Below are 23518 nucleotides of genomic sequence, written 5' to 3'. Positions count from 1 at the left end.
TACCCTATCAGGGGCTCTTACTCTGGGGTTCATAAATACCCAGGCATTTTTAAGAACTGGATTTCAGTATAACTTGTTTCATTTTGTGATTTTTAAAAATATTTTGTTTTATGCACTTAAAACCTTAATCTGAGAAGTCATCTGTAGACTATACCAGACTTCCAAATGGAATAAAAATATTTAAGAACTCTCTTATGTGTGTGTTTCAACCTATAAATTTTATATGTGAAGCTCATGGTTAGGTGGTAAGTACAGAATTTGCTATCTGCCTAATATTTGGTACTTTTTATAATGAAAAAGGAAGTCATACAATGATAGGTACCATTTATTTGTTGACCACCCATATTTTCCAGGGAATGTGATAGATTCTTTTTATATATTCTTTCTAGTTTTCACCATAACATGCTACAGGGATAGTGTTACCATTCTCATTTTGCAGATGAAGAAATTGCAACCCAGAACAATTCATTCATTCATTCAAAAAATATCCATAGAGCATACACTAAGAGAAGACACTCTGCTAGGCACCAGAAATTAAATAATTCACCCCAAATCACCTGACTCATAAGTGGCAAAGCTGCACCTAACAAAGCCCATTATCCCTTCTATCACACATTGCATCCTCATGATAATGATATCCATTCTACATGGAAAAACTTAACAGTCCTATTGAGACACTTGGAACTCTAAGAAGGTAGTCAACAGATACTTTTCTCTTTATATAAATATGATATCTAATTAGGTTTTCCTGGAAAGGAGTGATTCTGCCTTTTTTAAATTCCAGCATTCCCTGAGCAAATTAGAGCCCAGGTAATGATTTCCTGAGATAAATCAGTTCTCTTCTAGGACAATCTCTAGTCTTGTCATCATGAGATGGAATAACAACAGTCTATGTCATTTCAGTGACGACACCTGCATGTCCTTGTATCTAAGAAAAGATCCCTCCTTCTCTGCCTTGCTAAATATTTGTAAACTTTGCTTTAATTTGGTATATGTGCCATTGTTTTGTATGTGGAAGGGGTTTATGGTTTTGTTTTGTTTTTTGGTCTTTTTTAGTAACCCCAATCCAAACTATTCTCATTTGTGACCTAAAATACTTAGGACAAGAGGCTTTGCAATCTTGAAGACTGAATACATTTTTACTACTAAATGTAAGGCAGATTTAAGCCAACCATTTTGTAGTGCTTGATTATGCAGCCCAAGGAAACTAATATGGTTACTTTTTATCTTTATTAGGAAATAGTGCTGTAGTTCTTGTTGTAATCCTTAGGGAGCCAACATTGTTGATGAGACCCAGTACCAAGCCAGAGGCTATGTTGAGCTAGCAAGAAATGGGATATTTTTTACTTTCAAAGTAATTAGCATCTAGAGAGTTTCTCTTATAGGGTGGCCTGGTGTCTTAGTCTATTTTCTGTTCCTATAATAGAATACCTGAGACTGGGTAATGTATAAATTATAAAGATTTATTTGACTCACAATCCTAGAGGCTGAGAAGTTCAAGATCAGACAGCCACATCTGGCCATCTTTTAATGACGGCCTCATGCTGTGTCATAACACAGCAGAGAATTGGAAGGAGAAATGGGCACATGCAAAGAGAAAGAGAGGGGACAAAAGAGGCTAACTCACTTTGTAACTATGAGACTAATCCATTCCCTGGAGAACTAATTTATTCTCACAAGAAAGACATGAATACATCTTAACATCCTAATCACTTCTTAAAGGCCTCAATTCTGTGCACTGTTACATCGTAACACACAATTAAATTTCGGCATGAGTTTTGGTGGGGACAAACCACATCCCAACTGTAGTACCTAGCTACCCACTTTATTTTTAGAGTGGTTATTTAATGACCTGGCAAGATCTACTGTGCTTATAAAAGAATCCACCATGGGTTAAAGAAAAATAGTTCTGGCTTCCAATCTCCTTTTGGCCTTTCTCTAGAATGGCATATACAAGTTCAGTGATTACTGACTTCAAAGGTGGGGTGGAAGAGGCTGAAATAAATTTTTCTCCTTTCTTTGGTTGGTTGCTCTCTCTCTTTCCTGCTGAAATTTGTGTAGGATAATGGAATGAATGTGGGAGATAGGGAACCATAGAAAGACTGGAAGGAAGGGAGAAGTCTTTTCTAAATTAACCCCCCATGTGCTTTGAGACCCTTGGACCCCAAAGGGCTCCTGACTGGCTGGGCCCACTCCTTCTGTATATGGAGCCATGGGGCTTTTCTCTGGCCTCCCAGTTGAAGCATTGTCATATGATTTGATACTCAGCATTTCTGGCAATTTTACCTTGTAAAACTCCCATTTCAACATTCTGAACTTAAGTAGAAAATGGGAATATAAGGCTCTTTTTTTTGCTCTCAATCCATTCCAGAGCTATAAGTCCCTGGGTTCTTGGCAACAACAGGTGTTCCTCTAGATTTTAAATCGTGTGTGTGTGTGTGCGTGTGTGTGTGTGTGTGTGTGTGTGGTGTGTGAGGAATATCTCACTAAAACAACAGTGTTGTCATCAATTTTGGCTTCATGGAGGGTCTTGAGCTGGGTGGTGATGGGAGAATGGGAGGAAGCTATCCTTGTCAATGTGGTTTGGAGACTTGCTCTAAAAAAGAGACTGTCCACTTCCCTCTTAGTCTTTGTTTTGATGAGATTTGTAGTGTTTACCAGGAGCATACAGTTATCTGGAAAATGCAGACTGATGACAATAGTATTTGAAATGCTCGTAGGTCTGCTTCTAGGTTGATGGAAAGAATGTATGTTCCAAGGTACAAGTGCTTGTTGACTTTTCGGATGCAGCCAGTCTGTGCTCTTTGTCAGGTAACTCGGAATCACTCCACAGTGGCTGTCCTTCCTGTCCATTTGACAAGCACTTAAAAGGGCAGTCTTAAGTACTTTACTTCATAGTTTATTAATTTTTTCCCTTCTTTAGTTTGCAATCTACTCTCAGAAACTGAAAAATAATTTCTTTTACCTTTTTCCCCTTTCTCATTTAAGCTGAAATTGATTTCTTTCTGAGCGTGTAAGGAAAAAAAAAAAAAAAAAAAGAAGCTGTGGTTAATACAACTGCCTTTGCTGAACAAAAATAAAAGACTAGTTTACCTTCAAGCTGTGCTGTATCAGAGTAAGGATCTGTTCTGTCACTCCCAGGAGATTTTGATAAGAGAGAGTACAAAATTTCATAATATCTACATAGCATAATTGTAGCAAATATGAGAAGTAATAGAATTGTTTATTTGGGGATAAGGGTGGGGATGGGTTTTTTTGTGTGTGTTTGGAAAATTGGGAAGCTAGAAGATACTCTTAAATCCATCAGCTTCTCCCGAACTCTTCTCAAATGCTTATTGTCATGACAACCATCTCTTCATAAACCAAGGCTCTGAGTGTAATACAGATGGGGCTGGTAACAAGGTAGGATTGCCATCTGCTTTGTTTTCTCTAAGGGACATTTTTTTTTTTTTTTGTGATCCCCAAGTCTCATCCTCAAATCTGAAAGTGTTGACTTATTTTTCTTTCTGGAGTCAGATAGAGCTGTGAGATTAATTCTTTTCTCCTGACAAACTACTTCCTCACCTGTCATCAAACAACTTACTTGTTGTTAAATGGAGGGAAAAAAAGGGTAATTATGTGTGTGTGTGTGAAAACAAATATACAAATTTTAATGATTTATTTATCTGTCTACTTTGCAAAGTCTCCTATGAGGTACCTAGTAATTCAATAATACAGCCAAGTGTGAGATCCAGAAACAAGTAGGAGTGAGGCAATCATTTTCCCATGAAACAAGTAAAATTGTTATTGCTTTTGAACATTTTATTAACACCTGTGCTTCCTGATGGTGGGGCTGCGTGAAGTTTGTAAGTAGTTTCCTCATTCTTATTAGGTAACAAATAGGAGCATAAATTATTTAGGAGAGGAAAACCTTTTCTTGTTACCAAATTTGGAGAGAAATTTGCCAAAGAAATGAATGCTTACAGGAGGGATACTGCTTAATATCTTATACTCCCCTTTGCCAAAGATACAAATGACATTTTCTTATATCAACTTCCTACAAAAAGTGAGGCCATAAATTTTTAAAGGAATATATCCAGTATTTTAAAAGTTTGTATATATCATGATCAGAATTAAGATATATCCAGCTTTTGAAAAAAATATACATATTTAGCCATTAAAAGGTATGTGGTAAACTAAACTGATGAATAAAGGTTATGGGAAATATTTCATAGAATTTATATTTAAAGTAAAGAATAATTTCTCTCTTTGTATTATAGTTATTTTACATAAGCTACAATCTATAATTCTAAACCTGAATTTCTTGAGGGGCTTTATAAGCTTCATTTTTCTTTCTAAATAGAGAAGAAGTTCATACACTGCTTTTATGTCCTATATGTTGATGTGTAAAAATAATCAAATGCTAGTGGGTGAGTAGAATGTAACTACAATATATTACATACACAAACACACAGGATGACTAAACTGTGCACATGAGCTGATGTCCAGAGCAGGGAAAAGCTGCTAGAGAATTTTTGAAGTAGAGTTAGAATGCAGTTTTGTGGTTAAGACCAATAATTTTTCAAAGGAGCATTATAAGGAGTGTGGTTACTTGAGTTGGAGTTGAAAACCAAGCAACAGTTGAGCAGACTTGAAACCAGTTTTGTCTTTAGGTTTCTTTTCTTAATGATTGGTCTACAATGAGTTAGCCACTCATTGTACTTAAGGTCTTGGCAAAGGAGAGACTTTCTTCGCCGTGTAGTTTATACCTCATGTATGCATTACAATAGACAGGTCTAGGAAATACTGCAGGACTTCTATTGGTTTTTATCCTCCATTTAGATAAAAATGAGGAAGAAGTAGCATTATCACAAACAATCTTGTTGGCTTTTAGTTGGGATATACTACAGAAACATCACCTTTGAATTTGTATATGCAAAAAAAAAATCTCAGAGTAAGATGTAAGTTCTGTTGCACTGTTCTGAAGGCATGGGTAACGTCAGAAATGTCTTCATTACATTATATAAAGTAATACACGGTGCTGTTATCAGATTGCATAGTCAAAATTGGCAAATTTGCAGATTTACATAGATATCATGACTTTCATCATTCATACTTCTTTCAAGAAACGGTCATCTTAATATGGGGTATTTATTTGAGGCATACACCATTTGTTTTAAGAAGCAGTACCTTTGTTTATTGTAAAACTTCTGGACTAAATCCTTCAATTTTTTTCTCAAATGAATTCAGTTTTTTTTTCTTACCACTGGTTTTTACTGCGTAGCGTTTGCCCGAAGAACACCACTTTGTTTCCCAAGGCAAGTAGTCACTACAAGGCAAGTTTTGTTCTGTCTATCCCAAGGCAAATAGACAGCAGCAAACACAGTGTGGAGGGCTGCTGGGTTCAGCAGAAAACCATCAACTATTTCTAATTGGGGGTGTATGAAGACAGCTGCATTCTGGACATGCTAAACATCTTGAAATGCTTGGAGCGTAATAAAACCCCAAACGTGCTTTCTTTTCTCATTTCTTTGCACATGTATTTTAGGCAAAATATAATCCACATGCTGTTGTTCCCTCTCCTTTTAAATCATGAAAAATGTTGTTTTTTAGGGCTATTTGAGGTCCAGGAAGCCTTTTTATCCTTTTTATTAGGTTATTTTTATATATAAATGAAAAGAAAAACATAAACAGAAAATACAACATGACATCATGAATGAGGGCAAGCACAAACTGCCCATTTTAAGTTTGAAGTTATAAACCTAAAATATTTTAAAACAAAACATTTCTCTTGGTGTTTCGCAAAAGCAGTGCTTTCTTCTATTGGGCAGAAATTGCAGCCTGTTGGGATGAAGTAGAGAATAGAACTAATATTTATTGAGTAGCTACCATGGCTTTCTGGGACATCTGCTAACCCCTTAATTTTTACAGTAACCCTAGGTGGTAGGTCAGTCCATCTGCATTTTACAGACAGGAAATGCTTTCGGAGATATTAATTAGTTGGCTGTAGACCACAGAAGAATTGAAAGTCAGGTCTTCTTGACTTTTCAGCTCATGACTTCATTACTTCTGCCCTCCTCATTCTGTTGGGAGATGGGCGGGAGTGTGCTCTCCAGATAATCAAAAAGTCCCATGTTGGGATGTGATTTGGAAATAGCTAGTCCTCAGACCTGTGGACGAAGGCTACTGTAGCCTCAAGAAAGAAAGAGTCAGCTTGATATTGGCAACGTGGTTATTTAGTATGGCAGCTGCATAAGAGCATTGGATAGGTGGTATGATAGGGGATGGGGGTCAGGGCGGGAGCTGCTCACACCCCCTTACTATAGCAGAGCAAAACCAGAATCATCACAGTGATGGTGATGTAGGGCAGGTTCAAGAGAAAGGTCATGTTCTTCTGGCATTGAGACTCACAATATTTCAAAACAAGTGATTATTTATTCCATTACAATTTATTTTGGTGATGGATGTTGCATTTATTTTATTTTCTAACAGTAGTACATATTTGGTAAGAGTTGTTTGTGACATTCTTCATTTAAATGGATTAAACTCATTTTCTTAATTTTTTTAAATGTTTGTCCTGTTATCGAAGATATCTTAAAGTGTTGCAGAATGGGAATCATAGCTTTAATGACTCTGCATATAAGAGAGTCCAAACATTTTTTTCTGGAGAGAAGGAAGGTCATTTCAACTGTACTATAGGAACGATAGGGCCCATGATCCATGGTATGGCAATAAGTTACTCTTTTTTAGAGAATAAATTGCAAAATATAGGACATGAAGGCTGCTTGGTATTTACACAGGAGTCTAGTTCTTCTGATACTATGTATTCTATAAGCTTTCTCCCAGAAATCCAAAGTTTTATTTAGCTTGTAGCCATCATTGTGCCACAATCTTCCTTCCATGATTTATTTTTTTCCCATACTGTACTCTTGCACTGAGTCTTTGGCATTGAAGGGGAAAGAGATGAATTATTCAACTCTTCTTCTATTGAGTAAAAAGCCAATACAGCAAAAAATGCAACAGGCAATTTCATGACTGACATTTTGGAGAACACTGGGGTCATCATATGACTGAGAAAATGATTATCTCTTTTGAAGGTCAGGAAACCAATATTTTTTTTTCCAGTGAATCTACTGAGGGAACCAACCACCTAGCTTTTTGTAAATAGCACTCCCAGGGAAATGTTGCTTTTTTCTTTTGCAGTGTTTCTGCTTTGAATCTTCATAGACTGTATCCCATGGAAGCAGGAATATAATTACTGTAGTGCTTACTTTTTTTCATGTCTCTACTGAAAAGCCACCCTGATTTATCTTTTACTCCAAGGTAGTGTGGAACTTTACAAGGATTTAGATTATATTAGTCATTTTGCTTGGAGATCTCTGCACACTTTTCAACATCATTTCTAAGAGCCTTGCCACACCCAGTAAAGGAGGGTGAGGCTTCAAGAATCTCTTTGTGTACCAATGCAAATTAGGCAATTTGTAAGAAGTCCCTAGCAGAGCAGAGTGGAGAGAGGGCTCGGGATCGCGTGAGGCCTGGGGCAGGGAGGTGGACATGCCATGAGCTTCTTTCACAGTCAAAACAAAGTTAACATATCTTGGAGGAAAAACTGTTACTGTATAATGGAAGGCAGAAGGCAGGGATGTCTGTGCTTGGTGATGAAGCTGGAAGTAGTGAGCTGGTTTATGATGGAGGGGTGAATTGTGCCATGAAAGAGACTCCCCTCAATTTTATTAGCTAGATTACTGCCTATACAGGGGGTGAGGAGTGAGGATTTTAAGGCATTTCTCTCTGTTTTCAATATATCATCGCTGGATTCGCTATTACTGGGACTTGTGAATATAGACTAGGGATTAAAACCTGAGTTTGCTTTTACAAAATTTTTATTTTATTAAATGAGATTTCTGAGCAACTGATTTCACCTAGTCTTATCAAACTATTGTTACTACTTTTTCGATATGCATTCTGTCCCTCCTGTGTGAAGGCCACAGGCCCACGGCCCCCATGTCATTGAGATGGAGGTCCTCAAGTGATGGGGAGATGAATCACCTCTCACTTGCCACCTGCGAGAATATCTATCACTGATACCTCTCCTTATGTCCCGTAGCAGCTGCTAAGCTCCCACCTTATTATTGGTGACACTTCAGTGTTCAAGAGAGAATGGGATTTACTTTTTGAATGCCTCTAAGTTATTATAGCAGGTTCATTTGGAATTGCATATTAGAACATTCTTCCTGTTTATCAGGAAAATAAACCAAGGTCTTGAAACTTGATGTCTATCCATAGTTGGCCCAATATAATTTTGCATGCGATTTATTACATTATTTTTCTCCATTGGCTATGAACTGAAGGTGTCTCATGGATATTTATTCCACGCTGAAAAGGTAGTTAGATGCTGTGTGGTAAAGTCGAGACCAGTCTATTGGAAGAAAAGAGACACTCCATCTAATAATCTTTCATAGTCTTCACATTCATTGAGAAGGTTAATTGATAACCTTTCCTGCACACTGTCTCCCAACTCTGACCCAGGAACTTGCAGAGCACACTGTGCAACAGATGTAATAACCCTTGTCTGCAGGCAATATGCACAGCTGGGAAAGATAATTAAATAGACTCTTTTTGAGAGGTCTACAACATTTCCACAGAAGGATCAAGCAATCCTGCTGGCCTCCGACTGAAAACTATTACCAACAGACATACTTCAGACGGATGCCTTGATCACCATACTTACATGGCGCAAGTGCTTATGGGGAGCTTCTTTGGCTTCCAAAAGGCCACTAAAACTGTCAGACCTAAATAATACTGGAACTGTAAAGTGGGAATTAAAAATTATAATTCGATTTAACATGTAAAGTTCCCATCAGAAAGGGGCCTTTGGTTTTCCATATTGATCGGTTACATGGTCAACTGCAGTTCTAATTCATGAGACACGCCCAGAGCTCATCCTGCGTGATTCTTTTTGAGGTTTATTTAGGGTGTTAGATAATCTGGGGTAGGTTTCATCATGGGTGGCAATATTACATATAGCAAATGTCATGAGAAGAGAGAAAAAGCCTCCCTTTTGAATCTTAACATTTCTGCAAGTAAGTTTAATTTACAGTGTTAAGTTTACATTACTATTATGAGACTTCACCTAAAAGATTGAGGTGAAATCTTAAAGAATTATGAAATTAAGAAATGAAACCAGAGGGCTTTCATTTTAAGTACTGATCACTTAAACCAAAACCGGTTTGGCTTATCCTATGAGATCGTGGGTACTGAGAAAGAGGAGCATTTACTGCTGCATCAGGAGATGTTTCCTTGAGAGCAAGGCTAGTTCTTTTTGACCCGGTACATCCCATAGGTAAATCACTGCACACTGTAGAGATACCTGTTCCCTCCCTTCCCCCACCCCCTGGGGATCTGAAATCAAATCATTGCTTTTTCATCTTTTACTTATCCTTATAAACAAAGCCACCCACTTTCTCATTTTTCCCGATGCCAAGTCCTTCTTTACATGAGTGGAATCCACTCTTTTCAATGGAAAGACACCTGCTCGGAGGCAGGCTACACTGTCATGAGCCTTGGCATGGCTGAGTGATGTAGTGGAAGGTGCAATAAATTTAAACTTTAAAAATGCAAAATTTGATGGAATCATGCATCTTGTGCCTACAGTGAGTATATGGTCTAGCAGGATTTACAGATACATGCATGATTAATTTGAATACAGCATAGCAAAATGATCTGTTAAAAAACACATGAAAAGATGTGCAACATTATTAATCGTTAGGAAAATGCACATAAAACCACAGTTCCTGTGTGATACCTCTGTACATCTATTAGAATGTATAAAATTTAAAAAGACTGACCATACCAAGCACTGGTGAGGATGTAGACCAACTGGTGCTTTCATATTTTGCTGGTGAGAATGTAAATGGTACAACCACTTTGAAAACAGTTTGACAGTTTCTTAAAAAGCTAAAACATCCACCTGGCATACTATGTACAGATATCCTACTCTTACGTATTTAACCAAGAGAAATAAAAGCACATATCCATACAAAAACTTGTATGTAAATTGCTCCTAGCAGCTTTATTTGTAATAGCCAAAAACTAGAAACAACCCAAATGTCCAATGAAAGGATATATTGTATTTACCTATGGGATATATCCCTGCAATGGAATACCACTTAGGAATAGAAAGAATCAACTGTTCATCATACATGCAACCACATGGATAAGTCTTAAAATAATTATGCTGAGTTAAGAAGTCAGACAAAAAGGTAAGAGACTGTTAGGAGCTGAATTAGCGTGTTAACAGTGGCAATGAAAAAGGAGAAAATCATAGCTACCTCAAGATAGAATTGACGAGCTTTGATTATGAAATGATGGTAAGAGAGGGGGCCATAGACTCTGAGTTCTGTCTCTAGCTTTGGTTTCCCTATGTGGATCATTATCTATTTGGATATAACAATTATCTGAAAGATGACACTTAAGCATGTAAGAAATGATAAGCTACTTGTTTAATGCTGAGCTTTTGTTACCTCCAAGAACGCCAAGAAGAAACATCCTGTAAGCAGACCATTCATACTTGATTGTTAAAGGAAAACAAAATTCCATTTTGTCTTTTTTATCAACACAAGTATAGCTGGCTAATAAAAGTATAATATTCATGAGAGAAAAAGAAAAGAACACACACACACATACACTCAATGAGATTCCTAGAGTCATTCCCATGGATAAGAGGGAAGGAAGGGTTGAAGGCAAAGAGAGAAGGAAAGGAAATAGACTATGATGGGACATCTTAGCGCAAAAGAATAGGGGGCTGATTTGAAGGCAGCAAACTTCATGGATACTTGATTTATTTAATGTCCCTGTCATTCTGGCATATCTTAATGTGTGTGGTGTGTGATTTATTTAGTCACTTGATCCAAATTCTCTAATTAAGTGGAGCTCAGAAGATATAGTGTCCATTGTGGTCAAGGGCACAGGTTTTGGCTTCAACAGACAAATAAGCTCTCTGAGCATCTGTCTTCTCATCGGTACAATGGGAATATCAGTTCCTACCTCTTCAGGTTGTTGTATTCATAAGTAAATTGTGTACAAGAAACATTAGGATTGCTTCTAACCCAACAAACCTTCTCCTCCTCCTGCTCCTCCTCCTCTCCTCCTCCTTCTTCTTCTTCTTCCTCCTCCTCTTCTTCCTTTTCCTCTTCTCCTTCCTTCTTCCTTCCTTCCTTTCTTCCTCCTTCTCATTATTATTATTAGGTAACCACAATACTATCAGTAATGATTGGAAAAAGCTTTAATCTCCTAGTTCACCATTAGAAAAACAAGAACACATTTTGGTGGTTATTACCCAAAGTAATCATAATGTCACCTTTTTTTTCATCTGACTCATTATTCCAAGTGATTTATTTATATATGGGGTTTTCTGAGTCTTTCTTTTATATACTACAAAAAATGAGTGTGATTTAGTGATGAAGCAAAGAAATAGAAATTTAGTGACTTTCATTCTGCCTGTGCCCCAATTCCTACTTGGCCTAAGGCAAGTAATTTAAATTTCTTTCACCTTAACATCTTCTACTCAAACAGAAATGAGGAACAGTCACAGGGTACTATTGTAACTGTCTAAGTAGAAGGCACACAAGTTTTCACACTGAGTATAGCACTTTATAGAAAGCTAAGTGTGTTGCTCAAGTTGGTACATTTCTGTAGATGTGACACTATGGCACCAAGAAACTTAATGCCACACTGAAATTCATTGAGATAGCTAGATTTTAAAAATAATTACTTGACTTCACTATAAAGTATGTTCGTATTGCATTTACTCCATCTAGTAGAAAATAGACCTTGTCAGTTCAAATCCCTGTTGCATTAATTTCACCAGTAATGAGTCTTTTTCGTTTGAGTCAGCAGGGTTTTTCTTGCTTGTTTTCAGGCTTTGTGGATTTGACCCTCCATGATCAGGTCCACCTTCTAGAATGTGCCTGGCTAGAGATCCTGATGATTGGTCTCGTCTGGCGCTCCATGGAGCACCCAGGGAAGCTCCTGTTTGCTCCTAACTTGCTCTTGGACAGGTAAGTGACCTGGCTGTAGCTTAGGAGAAGCATGTTCTTTACGATCATAGTTCATTCACGAAACTATTTTATTCATCTCTCTGTGAAGCTTCAGAGAACTTTATTAGGTATGTTTACTTAACAAATGGGTGCATTGGGGGTGATGAAGCTTAGTCAAATCCACAGAAAGCTAAGGATAACTTTCTGCTAGACATCACCTCAGAAGAACTCTATTATTTCTAATACACACACACACACACACACACACACACTCTTTCTCTCTCTCTCTCATTATGAATGGTAATTTTCTAACTCCATCTTCAACTTGTATCATATAAAAATTATAATAACCTCTCTTTAATTAAAATCTATTGTTCCTTCTTGTACATCCAAACCGCAATAGCCTGTTCAGTTTCTTCTCCAATTTTCCCATCAGTAAAATGAAGAAATTTGACCAGAGTTCTGAAGGTCACATCCAGGTCGACAGATTCATTTTCATGTTTAAATATGTTACCTTCTTTAACATACCATTCTGGGGTTGCCTTGGAATGTGGGTCCCATTTTTTTTTCAGTCATTGCTTAGAGTCATAGAATTTAGATATTACTCAATAGCAGCTGCCACTGATAGTCTCCACCCTGCACCAGCTGTGATGCTAAACACTTTACATATATTACCTCATTTAATCATCACCGGACTCCTAGGAGACAGGAATGTCATCATCCATGTTTTACCAGAAAGGAAACTAAATCTCAGAGACATCCTGCTGCTTGCAAAAAGCAGAAAGATCACTAAATGGTGGAGCCAGAGTTCAAATTCAAGATCTTTCTGGCTCTGGTATGCTCTATTACCTCCTGTGCTGGGCACATGATCTTCCCACTCTCATGTTCAGTGATGCCTCCTTTGGTCTGCTGCCATAGCATTCTGTTTTCCAGGTAAATCTTGTCTTTGTGGGCTACATAACATTTTGGATGAGAAAGAACCATTTTGTTGTTTCTTGCAATCCTATTTTGCCTCCGTGCCAAGCAGTCTAAGGCTGCCAGGCTGCCCACAGTGCATCTCTGCATGGTACTTTACTTCAGAGCATTTCACTATCTTTCTACACCTGCCAAGTGCCTGGAGCAGAGTTGCAGCAAAATTTATTTAAGTACTGGAAAATTGTACAAGGTGTTGGTTATTGTTTTGTCATTTTGTGTTAACACAGCTTTTGAAAAACAGTGGTGATACTGTTCAAGAAGCATATTTTGCTGTCTGTGAAATATATTTTGATATCACAGTTTCACAAAATTATCAAGAATGGCCACTAGTCTTGTTCCTTAGAACTGTACTCACAATGTATTCTGTCAGCCTTCTAGAGGATGTCTTTACTGTGTTCTTTCCTTTCCATTCCTTGTTTCCTTTCCATTTTTTCCTATCTTGCTTCTCCTCTTCTTTCCTTTGCTTTCCTCTTTCTTTCTTTCTCCTGTCCTCTTAATTTTTTTGTCTTATAGCAGTGTGGTTTTGTAACCAAGTGATATCAAGTTTGCAAATGAAATCTTAGACCACACGTAATATTTCCCTGCCTACTGCCTGGAGTGTCTACCATGTTTAGGTTTTTGGACATTCATAACTCACTTGCTCCTTGATTTCCATCCTCATCTGTATCTATCTTCTTTTTTAAAATTTAATTCAATTTTTATAACATTGACACAATTGTGCAGATTCATAGGGTACACACTGATGTTTTGAGACGTAATGTGTGGTGATCATATCTATCTTCTCGGGTATACACTTGCTTGAGGACAGTCATCAAATAATTGCATTTTGAATATGTGAAGGTTTTTGACATTACTGCACCCAAAAAATTCATATTGCCAATGAGGTGATATGGCCTAGAATTTTATCAGCTACAGCCTTCTCTTCCCTTTCTGTACACTCCAGTGGTGGCCAATTTTCTTTCCTCTCTCACAGAAGTATGAATGACTAAAAGTTCTCATCTCTATTCATTCCTACTTTCTAAAACTTCAGATTGGAAATTTTAATTCCCTCTAGACCAGGATTTGTCAATCTCTTTACTATTGACATTTTGGTCAGATCATTCTTTCATCTTTCTTGGTTGAGGAGTTGATATTGTTTGGCTGTGTCCTCATCCAAATCTCAAATTGTAGCTCCCATAGTTCCCATGTGTCATGGGAGGGACCCGGTGGGAGGTAACTGAAACATAAGCAAAGGTCTTTCCCTTGCTCTTCTCATGATAGTGAATTTCTCATGACATCTGATGGTTTTATAAAGGGGAGTTCCCCTGCACATGCTTTCTCTCTTGCCTGTTGCCATGAAAGATGTGACTTTGCTCCTCCTTCCACCATGATTGTGAGGCTTCCCCAGCCACAAGGAACAGTGAGTCCATTAAACCTTTTTCTTTGTAAATTACCCAGTCTCAGGTATGCCTTTATTGGCAGCTTGAGAACAGACTAATACAAGGGGCTGTCTTGTGCATTTTAGGATGTTTAGCAGCATCCCCGGACTCCACCAGCTAGCTGCCAGTAGCAACCTCCACTTCCTCCAATTATGATAATTTACGTGTCTCCAGACATTTCTAACTATCTTCTGTTGTGTCAGGGGGTGGGGGAGGTAAAATTGTCTCTGGTTGAGAATCACCATTCTATGCTTTCCCAACTCAATGTTCTATAAGCTCCTCAGACACACTGTACTCTAAACTGAACACTTTATCTTCCACAAGTCTATTCCTTTTCTTTTCTGTCTTGGTGACATCAACACTCACCTAGACACTAAAGCTAGAAGCTTTAAGTTACTCATGGATTCTACCCTCTCTCTCACCAAATTATCCAGTTAATTATCAAGTCATCTATGAACTGCTTCTGAATCCAGACCTCCCCTCTGTCCCCATTCCTCTGCATGGCACAAGTCCTGGTTGTCTCTGCTGCAGATTCCTTGCTTCTGCACCACTGACTCACTTTCTTGGTCCTGCTACTCTTTCTTTCAGTCCGTCTCCCATACTGCTGCTGGAGAAGGCTTTCTAAGGCACAGCTGTGATCATGATGCTTCCTGACTCACCTTTTAGTGGCTCTCTCAATTCTTAACATGGAGAAACCCCATCTCTACTAAAAATACAAAATTAGCCGGGCATGGTGGCTCATGCCTGTAATCCCAGCTACCCAAGAGGCTGAGGCAGGAGAATTGCTTGAACATGGGAGGCAGAGGTTGCAGTGAGCCGAAATTGTGCCATTGCACTCCAGCCTAGACGAAATTCCATCTCAAAAAAAGAAAACACTGTGTAGACTTCTTATCTTAATAATCATGAATCTCTATTACAAGTGTCTCAAACACAAATTTCTGAAGAGTCATAGGTGACCCAGTGAGCCCTTGTCCAGGCTAAAAACACCTGGTGGCTGAATTCTGAACTTCACACATTCGAATTTCTCTTCCATTGCTTCTGAGAGACCCTCTACAATTACGGTTCCTTATCAGAGTCATATCTACCTATAAGGCTCATTTCAGGTGCCGTCTTTTTATAAAATCTTCCTTCAAACTTTCTCCTCTTCAGCCTTTATATATATGAAAGGCTTTTCTTTCTTTTCCTTTTCTAAGTTCCCATTGTAGTTGCTTTGCTTTTCTCTTTGTTATTCTCATTCCACCATATTAGTTATGATTGGATGTCTTATCTTCCCTACTAGCTCATAAATTTCTTGTGGTCAAAAACCAGATCTTGTTCATCTTGTGTGATCTCCAGTTTACAAAGTCTTCCATGATACCCAACAAATGTTTGTTAATTGCACTGGCCAAGGTCACCCAGGTGGCTTGTGGCCAAATCAGAAGAATCTACATCTTCTGATAGTCATGGCAGCTGTTATTCCCATCCAACTCACTTCTTGTGCATTGCTACTTATCAATTCCTGACTTATTCCTTTAAAAACATTGCAGAAATACATATCTATGTGTTTTGGAAAGATTTTCTTAATCTATAAGTGCATTTGGCATGTGCTTATATGTCTGCTTATATGCCACCAAATTTGAAATTCCAAATTTCCCCATTTGGAATTTCAAATGGGAAAAAGCAAAGACTCTTATCTTTCCCATAACCAAACCCCTTATGAAGTAAAATCCATAAGGTCTCGCTACAGGTAAGAATAATTAGGTGATATGATTTGGCTGTGTTCCCACCCAAATTTCACCTTGAATTATGATAATCCCCGGGTGTCAAGGGTGGAGCCAGGTGGAGATAATTGAATCATGTGGGTTGTTTTCCCCATACTGTTAGCATGGTAGTGAATACATTTCATGAGATCTGATGATTTTATAAATGGGAGTCCCCCTGCACAAGCTCTCTTGCCTGCCGCCATGTAAGATGTGACTTTGCTCCTCCTTGCCTTCCACCATGATTATGAGGCCTCCTCAGCCATGTGGAACTCTGAGTCAATTAAACCTCTTTCTTTTATATGTTACCCAGTCTCAAGTATGTCTTTATTAGCAGCATGAGAACAAACTAATACATTACGTATATGTTAACAATGAGGAATGTGTATAAATACATATACGTTTATATTTAAATGTAATTAATATTTACAAATAACATGATATTAAAAATATGATCTATAATTTTTTAAATTATCTACTTTTCTAATCATTAACATGCACTAAATATTATTAAATTTCAATATTATTTAATTACCATCTTGGTGTTTGAGGATAACCACTTTTGATGGCATTGATAGATGCATTAACAGTGAAACATTGTGACCAACAGCCCATCTGAGATTTTATACATGTAGAAGATGGCTTCTGAGTGACAGCTGAGAACACTGTTTATGTCTTTGCCCTACAGGTTCCTAACCCCTTTAATAAAATAGAGCTCTCTGATGCACATGACACATGGGTCTTCCTTTTGCTCTTGTCCCATCACATTGTACATAGTAAACATTTTTAGCAACAAATAGTAAATACTGATAACTTTAAAAGCTAAGTGGTTGACAGCTGAGAGGCAGATGGTGGTAATTTCATCATTTTCCTCATATCTCAGGCATTGTGATGCTACCTCTGGAAGGTCTGCAAGGTCAACTGCCTCCATAGGCTGTTTTCATTTGCATAGAAATAGGGGGGAAAGATAGCTTGAAGTCTGCAGGAGCCCTGCAACCCGTGGATTACCAATGTTGCTAACTGGAGCCTGGATTTCATCTTCAATTGATTGTAATGATGTCTTGTTCTCTCAAATCTTTGCAAATCTAGGCATTTATAAGACTGTCCTGTACGTCCCTTATAAGACCATGAGGATGCTAGAATTTACCCTAGTCTTTCCTTGTAATCGCTTAAATGTTAGTATTGGCAAATGGGATTTGGTGATTATAAGAGTAAAAAAACCTGCTGCCATCCCACTTTTGTGAGCAGAGGATATATTTCCTGTCTTGCGTCCATTTAAAAAGAATGATTGCTTGATTGGCTCCCTGATGACAACCCATGATATATTGATTCTGTTAGTTTATAACTTTCCTAGTAGTCATATGCTTATAGGCCAATTTTATCCTTGCCATGCTTAGCCTACTCACAATTTCCAGTTCTCTGTATCCTGCAGCAGTGAGTTCCAAATACTTAATGCTGTCATCTCTTCCTGTGAAAACCAAGAAATAAAGGTTATTATAAGGTATAAATAAAGAACCCAGTGATTTCTCTTGGGGTGTATGTGTCCGTGTGTGTATATTTTACAAGAGGAAAGTTAAAGATACTAAGAATGCCTGTGAAAGTAATCAGGAAATGGAGAAAACTTGTTTTCCATTCTAGCACCTAATCCTTTGGTGTGTTTTGGCACTAGAAAACACAAAATATGTCCTCTGTGTCTACCAGGAATGCCTCTCTTCATTTAGTCCTGCTTGAGTGCTCACAATGGAAAAATATAGACTGAAAACAGGAGCAAAAGTGTTCATCCTACTCATTCCTTGTGGGGTCTCTTTGCTTTCAGAGAGATGTTAGAGATGTTAGTAAATGGTGTTAGAAGAAACAATGTAAATTGCCTGTTCAGTAAGACGATCCAGTTTCTAAGGAACTGTTTTACTGGCGCCATCCATGCTAACAAATTCTGAGAAATATTTGCGGATTTCTCAGTGAAGCCAAAGCACTCTCTTTTGACTCCTATTTACTCTCAGAGAAAAAAACTATTCATCCATTTCAAAAGCAGGGACCAATTCAACAAGCAGAATATTCCCTCTACTAAGCCTTTGGCCAGAGAGTTGTTGCTCTAGTTCTTTCCATCACTCCTGCATCAGGAGGCTCTGCCTGCAGGAAATAGTATTGGACAACAGAAAGTTCTTTTACTTGTAGGCATAAAATAGGAATAAATTCTCCTCCTTAAGAGAAAAACAGGTTGCTGCACCAGAAAGAACATTTGCCTCGTCTACTAAATAGCAGACTGTTTTCCGATGATAAACTCATTTTAAATAGAAAAAAAAAAATCATTCTCTACAAACAAGAACATTTTCATTTTTGGTTGTTTATTGTAAATATTTCAGAAAAAAACATGCAAATAAAAATATGCCAAAAAAAATGCTTCCAGTAACATATTTATTAGCTATCTTTTTCCCCATGTAAAACTTCAGGTAAATTCTTTGCAGATTTTTTATTTGGAAGAATAATAAAAAAAAAAGTTCTGAAATGAGTTGAATTCATCCACATGTGTTTTTGGGGCATGAAGAGTAGGACCTCCCTTTATATTCCCTCTTCAAATTCTCCCCTCTGAAAAATAGGTGGTACACTCAAAGGAGGACCGCACACATTGTAGTAGCTGGGGGAGCAGGTTTTGGGGGTGGGAGGAGCAGGTTTTGGGGATGGGAGGAGCAGTGAGTGATCTTTTCAGCAAAGTCAGTTGTGGGCAGGAGACAGCTTCAGGAATACTGTCAGCTTTACTGGATTCCACCATCGCTTTCCAGGACTGTTTAGGCCCTGGGCCCTTGAAGGGTTTGCGTGCCTCTTGTCTCCATTCAAACCTCAAGAACTTTGTTCATGGTATTTTTTTTTTCACTCTATCATATGGAATTGAGTGAAAAAAGAAAAAAAAGGAAGCCAACACTTACTTAACTACTTTAATGTATAGGACTGTCTTCTGGGTTGTCTTCTAAACTATATTTCATTCAGTGTGTGAGAATACAGGTAGGAAAGAGTTTTGCTAGTTTCTATTTTGACTGTGGATCCATTGATTCTTTCTGGTTCTGAGCCCTTAATTGCTCAGCTGCAGATGCCACTTGACTGACTCTTAAAAGTCTTTGGTTTATTGCCCGATTCTGGGAATATGAAACTGTAAGCTGTAAAGGAGAAAAACTGAGACCAAAAGAAAGGAGAAGTGAGCCAAACTGCCATTGGGATTGCCACATCTTATTGAAGATAAATCAAACTATCCATTTGACTAGAAATCAATTGAATGGGCACTTTAAATGGGCCAATTCAATGATACCTGAACTATATCTCAAAAAAAGGTGTTAAACACAGGCACACACATATGCACACATATTGGAATTCCAGGAAAAGTCACTTTGATCAACAAGATTATCAATCATCAAAGTGCTTAGAAGGGTTCTATTGGAATAAAGGTAAAAAAAAATCAAAGTAAAGTTTCTCCTTAAAAACAAAAGCAATTAAGCAGCACTATATTATAAAATGTGCTAAGCCATAAGTCAAAATTCTTAAGATACTTAAACCTGTAAGCAGTAAGGATCCACTCAATGTGAAGTTACTCCAGAGGGAAAGGCATGAGCCCAACCAAAGTATTAATCCTGTGTAGGAGGTTAATTTGACTTTTCTTAACATTTTTACACACCACATTATGTTTTATTCACCATTTATTATTAACTGAATTTATTAAAGTATAATCAAAATAATATTTTTGACAGTTTAAAAATATTCTTATAATATTTAAGTTACATATACTATGCGGGGACAGTCAAGTAATTCCACTCTGACATCTGTATTTATTACCGCCACCTGTCCATGATGGTGTTAGAAAGATCCTCATTTGTTTTGGTGGATGCCCCTAAAATCCAGCTTTAAGAGGGGGTTGGCCACTTTCAAGTTTGTGTTAGTTAGGATTCAGTTTAACCCAGCTCAACAGGTATTTACTAAGTACCAGCATATCCATAGGGCGCTGTATGATACTGGAGGACACACAGAAAAGAGATGTGTAAGAGGCACTCCTGCCCTCAAGGAGTTTACTATTGAGTGGTAGTGTCATATGAATAAACAAATGAATCTACTCAAAAGCAGGACATTCTAAGCAGGCCCTCACCAGCCTCTCATCATTCACATCTAGTGTATCTTCCTCCATCACTTTCTAAACGCTATGGATTCTGAGTGAAAACCAATCACTGGTTTATGCATGTATGCATATATGAATTCATTCTTGACATTGCCATGCAGAGTATTTAGTATAACTAGACTTATTATCCATTTATCCTGCCTAGAAGCATACTGTAATATATACAACTCTAAAAGCAAGATCATTCCTTATGCTGGTTCTTTTGAGCTGGCAGGGGGAAAGCAGAGTATGTTGGCAGGGGTCTATCAAGGTAGATGAGCCCAGTTTGTATATCTTTGAAATATTACGAATGCCAATGTGTTAGCACTGCTTGGATCTCTTCCTATGACAACAGTTCTTATTTTTTCCTTTTTTTTTGTTTTTGTTTGTTTTTTTGAGACAGGATCTTGCTCTGTCAGCTAGACAGGAATGCAGTGGTGTAATCTTGGCTCACTTCAATTTCCACCTCCTGGGTTCAAGCAATTCTTGTGCCTCAGCCTACAGAGTAGTTGGGATTACAGGCATGCGCCATCACGCCTGGCTAATTTTTGCATTTTTAGTAGAGACGGGGTTTTGCCATGTTGGCCAGGCTGGTCTGGAACTCGTGGCCTCAAGTGATCTACCCACCTTGGCCTCCCAAAGTGCTGGGATTACAGGTGTGAGCCACCACACCCGGCCCATCAGTTCTTAATTTGATGAGTGCATAGAGGTTTGGCTTCAAATAAAGGGAGTTAGTCTGTCAATATCTGTTTCTTTAAAAATTTGCAATTGTTTTTATTTTTAGTGTCATGGTACGTGCCCTTAATGATCTAGAATTAAGTTCTAATGTCTACCCTGGTATAATTGATTTCTCCCTGTGGGCTCCTAATATAAGAAGAAAGATGAAGTTTTTCTTTTAATGTTTTTAGAGATCTTCATTAAGTCATTTAATACTCTTATTTGCTATTTCCCTGTGTGATGGTTAAGACTGAGTGTCAACTTGATTGGATTAAAGGATACAAAGTATTAATCCTGGGTGTGTCTGTGAGGGTGTTGCCAAAGGAGATTAATATTTGAGTCAGTGGGCTGTGGAAGGCAGACCCACCCTTAATCTGGTGGGCATGATCTAGTCAACTGCCAGAGACTATAAGGCAGGCAGAAAAACGTGAAAGGGGAAACTGGCCTAGCCTCCCAGCCTACATCTTTCTCCCGTGCTGAATGCTTCCTGCCCTTGAACATTGGACTCCGAAATCTTCAGTTTTGTGACTTGGACTGGCTCTCCTTGCTGCTCAGCTTGTAGACAGTCTATTGTGGGACCTTCTGATCATGTAAGTTAATGCTTAATAAACTCCCCTTTATATATATCCTATTAGTTCTGTCCCTCTAGAGAACCCTGACTAATACACCCAGTGTGTTCTTTTATCAAATAGAAAGGAGATGTAGAAAACACACTATCCATGTCTTTGATTGTTACACCACACCAGATAATCAATTTCTTAACCTGCTTACTTATTTACCATTCTCCAATGGTGCCAATTCTAAGATCCGTCATGACTTTATCATTAGAAAAGGGGATGCAACAAACATGATTAGATGTTACAGGAGTGCTGCTTACTGCATGATATGGTTTGGCTGTGTCCCCACCCAAATCTCATCCTGAATTGTAGCTCCCATACTTCCCACATGTTGTGGGAGGGACCCGGTGAGAGGTAATTGAATCAGGGGGGTGGTTTCTCCCATACTGTTCTCCTGGTAGTGAATAAGTCTCACAAGCGCTGATGGTTTTATAAGGGGTTTTCCCTTTCATTGGCTCTCATTCTCTCTTGCCTGCTGCCATGCAAGACATCCCTTTGCTCCTCCTTCATCTTCTGCCATGATTGTGAGGCCTCCCCAGCCATGTGGAACTGTAAGTCCATTAAACCTCTTTTCTTTATAAATTACCCAGTCTCATGTATGTGTTTATCAGCAGCATGAAAATGGACTAATACACTGCATGCTCAGTATACTCAGGCACTCTGGAAACTAGGTTTCTACTTCGGACCCCTGAGAGAAAAGGGTTATGTATCTTCAAGTGTGGTCATGACAGGCATCACTACTGTGTGCAATTGGGCCTGTGGATGGAGCCACCTTAGCCTCTGAGGAAAGCAGAACCTGAGAGTGTGCTTAATTCAGAGTGTGTGTGACTTGGAGTGTGGAAAGGAAGATTTCCAGATTTGCGGTATTGGCGACTGAAAGGATGGCAATGCTATTGATGGAGATTAGGAGGACAGGAGAGAGGTAGATGTTGAGCAACTCCGAGGAGTTTTTCCTTATACATGTTGGGTTTAAAGTGCAGGGAAGATATCCTGAAGGTTATTCCAGGCAGAAATTTGGAGCTCAGAAGAGACATCAGAGCTGAAGATAAAAAATTTGAGAACCATCTCCATAGTTAAAAGTGTGGAACGAATGTGATGACTAGACAAGATAATAGAGAAAAGGTATCCAAAGGCCTGAGGAAAGACCTCTTAAAAGGCTGACTTTTCAGGGTTTTAGGTAGAAAAATAGTCCCAGCCTGGGGTTAAGGCAGTTTTTTGAGAAGTAGAGGTACAAAGTTCCTTGTTCCAAAGGAAGGGTGTCTTTCAAAAGAAAAAGGATGGGCCAGGTGCAGTGGCTTACGCATGTAATCTCAGCACTTTGGGAGGCCGAGGCTGGCAGATCACCTGAGGTCAGGAGATCGAGACCAGCTTCACCAACATGGAGAAACCCTGTCTCTACTAAAAATACAAAAATAAAAAATTAGCTGGGCTTGGTGGTGCATGCCTGTAACCCAGCTACTCAGGAGGCTGAGGCAGGAGATTTCGCTTGAACCTGGGAGGCAGAGGTTGCAGTGAGCCAAGTTCTCACCATTGCACTCCAGCCTGGGCAAGAAGAGTGAAACTCTGTCTCAAAAAAAAAAAAAAAAAAAGAAAGAAACAGAAAAAGAATGGTGAATTGGGCCAAATACCAGAGAGATGGACAGGAGTAAGAAGAAAAAGACTAAAGATTTGTTCATCAGGAGCTCATCGTTTCTAAAGGGAGCATTTTTAGTAAAGAGGAAGGAGGAATAAAATGCAGTATAATATGTTAAATGTAAGTATAATTTATAAAAGAGAAAATGGGGATGGAATATTAGAAAAAAGGAACTGTAAACCAGCTCTTTGAGGTATTTGTCAGTGAGGAAAACAGTGGGGCTATAGTTCTTGATAGCAACAGCATCAAAGGGAACTTTTTAAA

The 23518-nt window shown here is 38.4% G+C and overlaps 1 protein-coding gene across 1 annotated transcript in view; it reads left to right on the top strand.

Moving 5' to 3' along the window:
* LOC116463161 (estrogen receptor) overlaps positions 1–23518 on the top strand; it is a 317399-nt gene that overhangs the window by 194334 nt on the left and 99547 nt on the right. Inside the window, exon 5 of the mRNA XM_032146133.2 lies at positions 11900–12038. Within this exon, the coding sequence (XP_032002024.1) occupies positions 11900–12038 (139 nt within the window). The remainder of the gene's footprint in view (positions 1–11899; positions 12039–23518) is intronic.

Source organism: Hylobates moloch, unplaced genomic scaffold, assembly GCF_009828535.3.
Source record: "Hylobates moloch isolate HMO894 unplaced genomic scaffold, HMol_V3 SCAFFOLD_28, whole genome shotgun sequence".
Classification (NCBI taxonomy): Eukaryota; Metazoa; Chordata; class Mammalia; order Primates; family Hylobatidae; genus Hylobates; species Hylobates moloch.
This window is presented reverse-complemented; position numbering and strand designations above follow the sequence as displayed.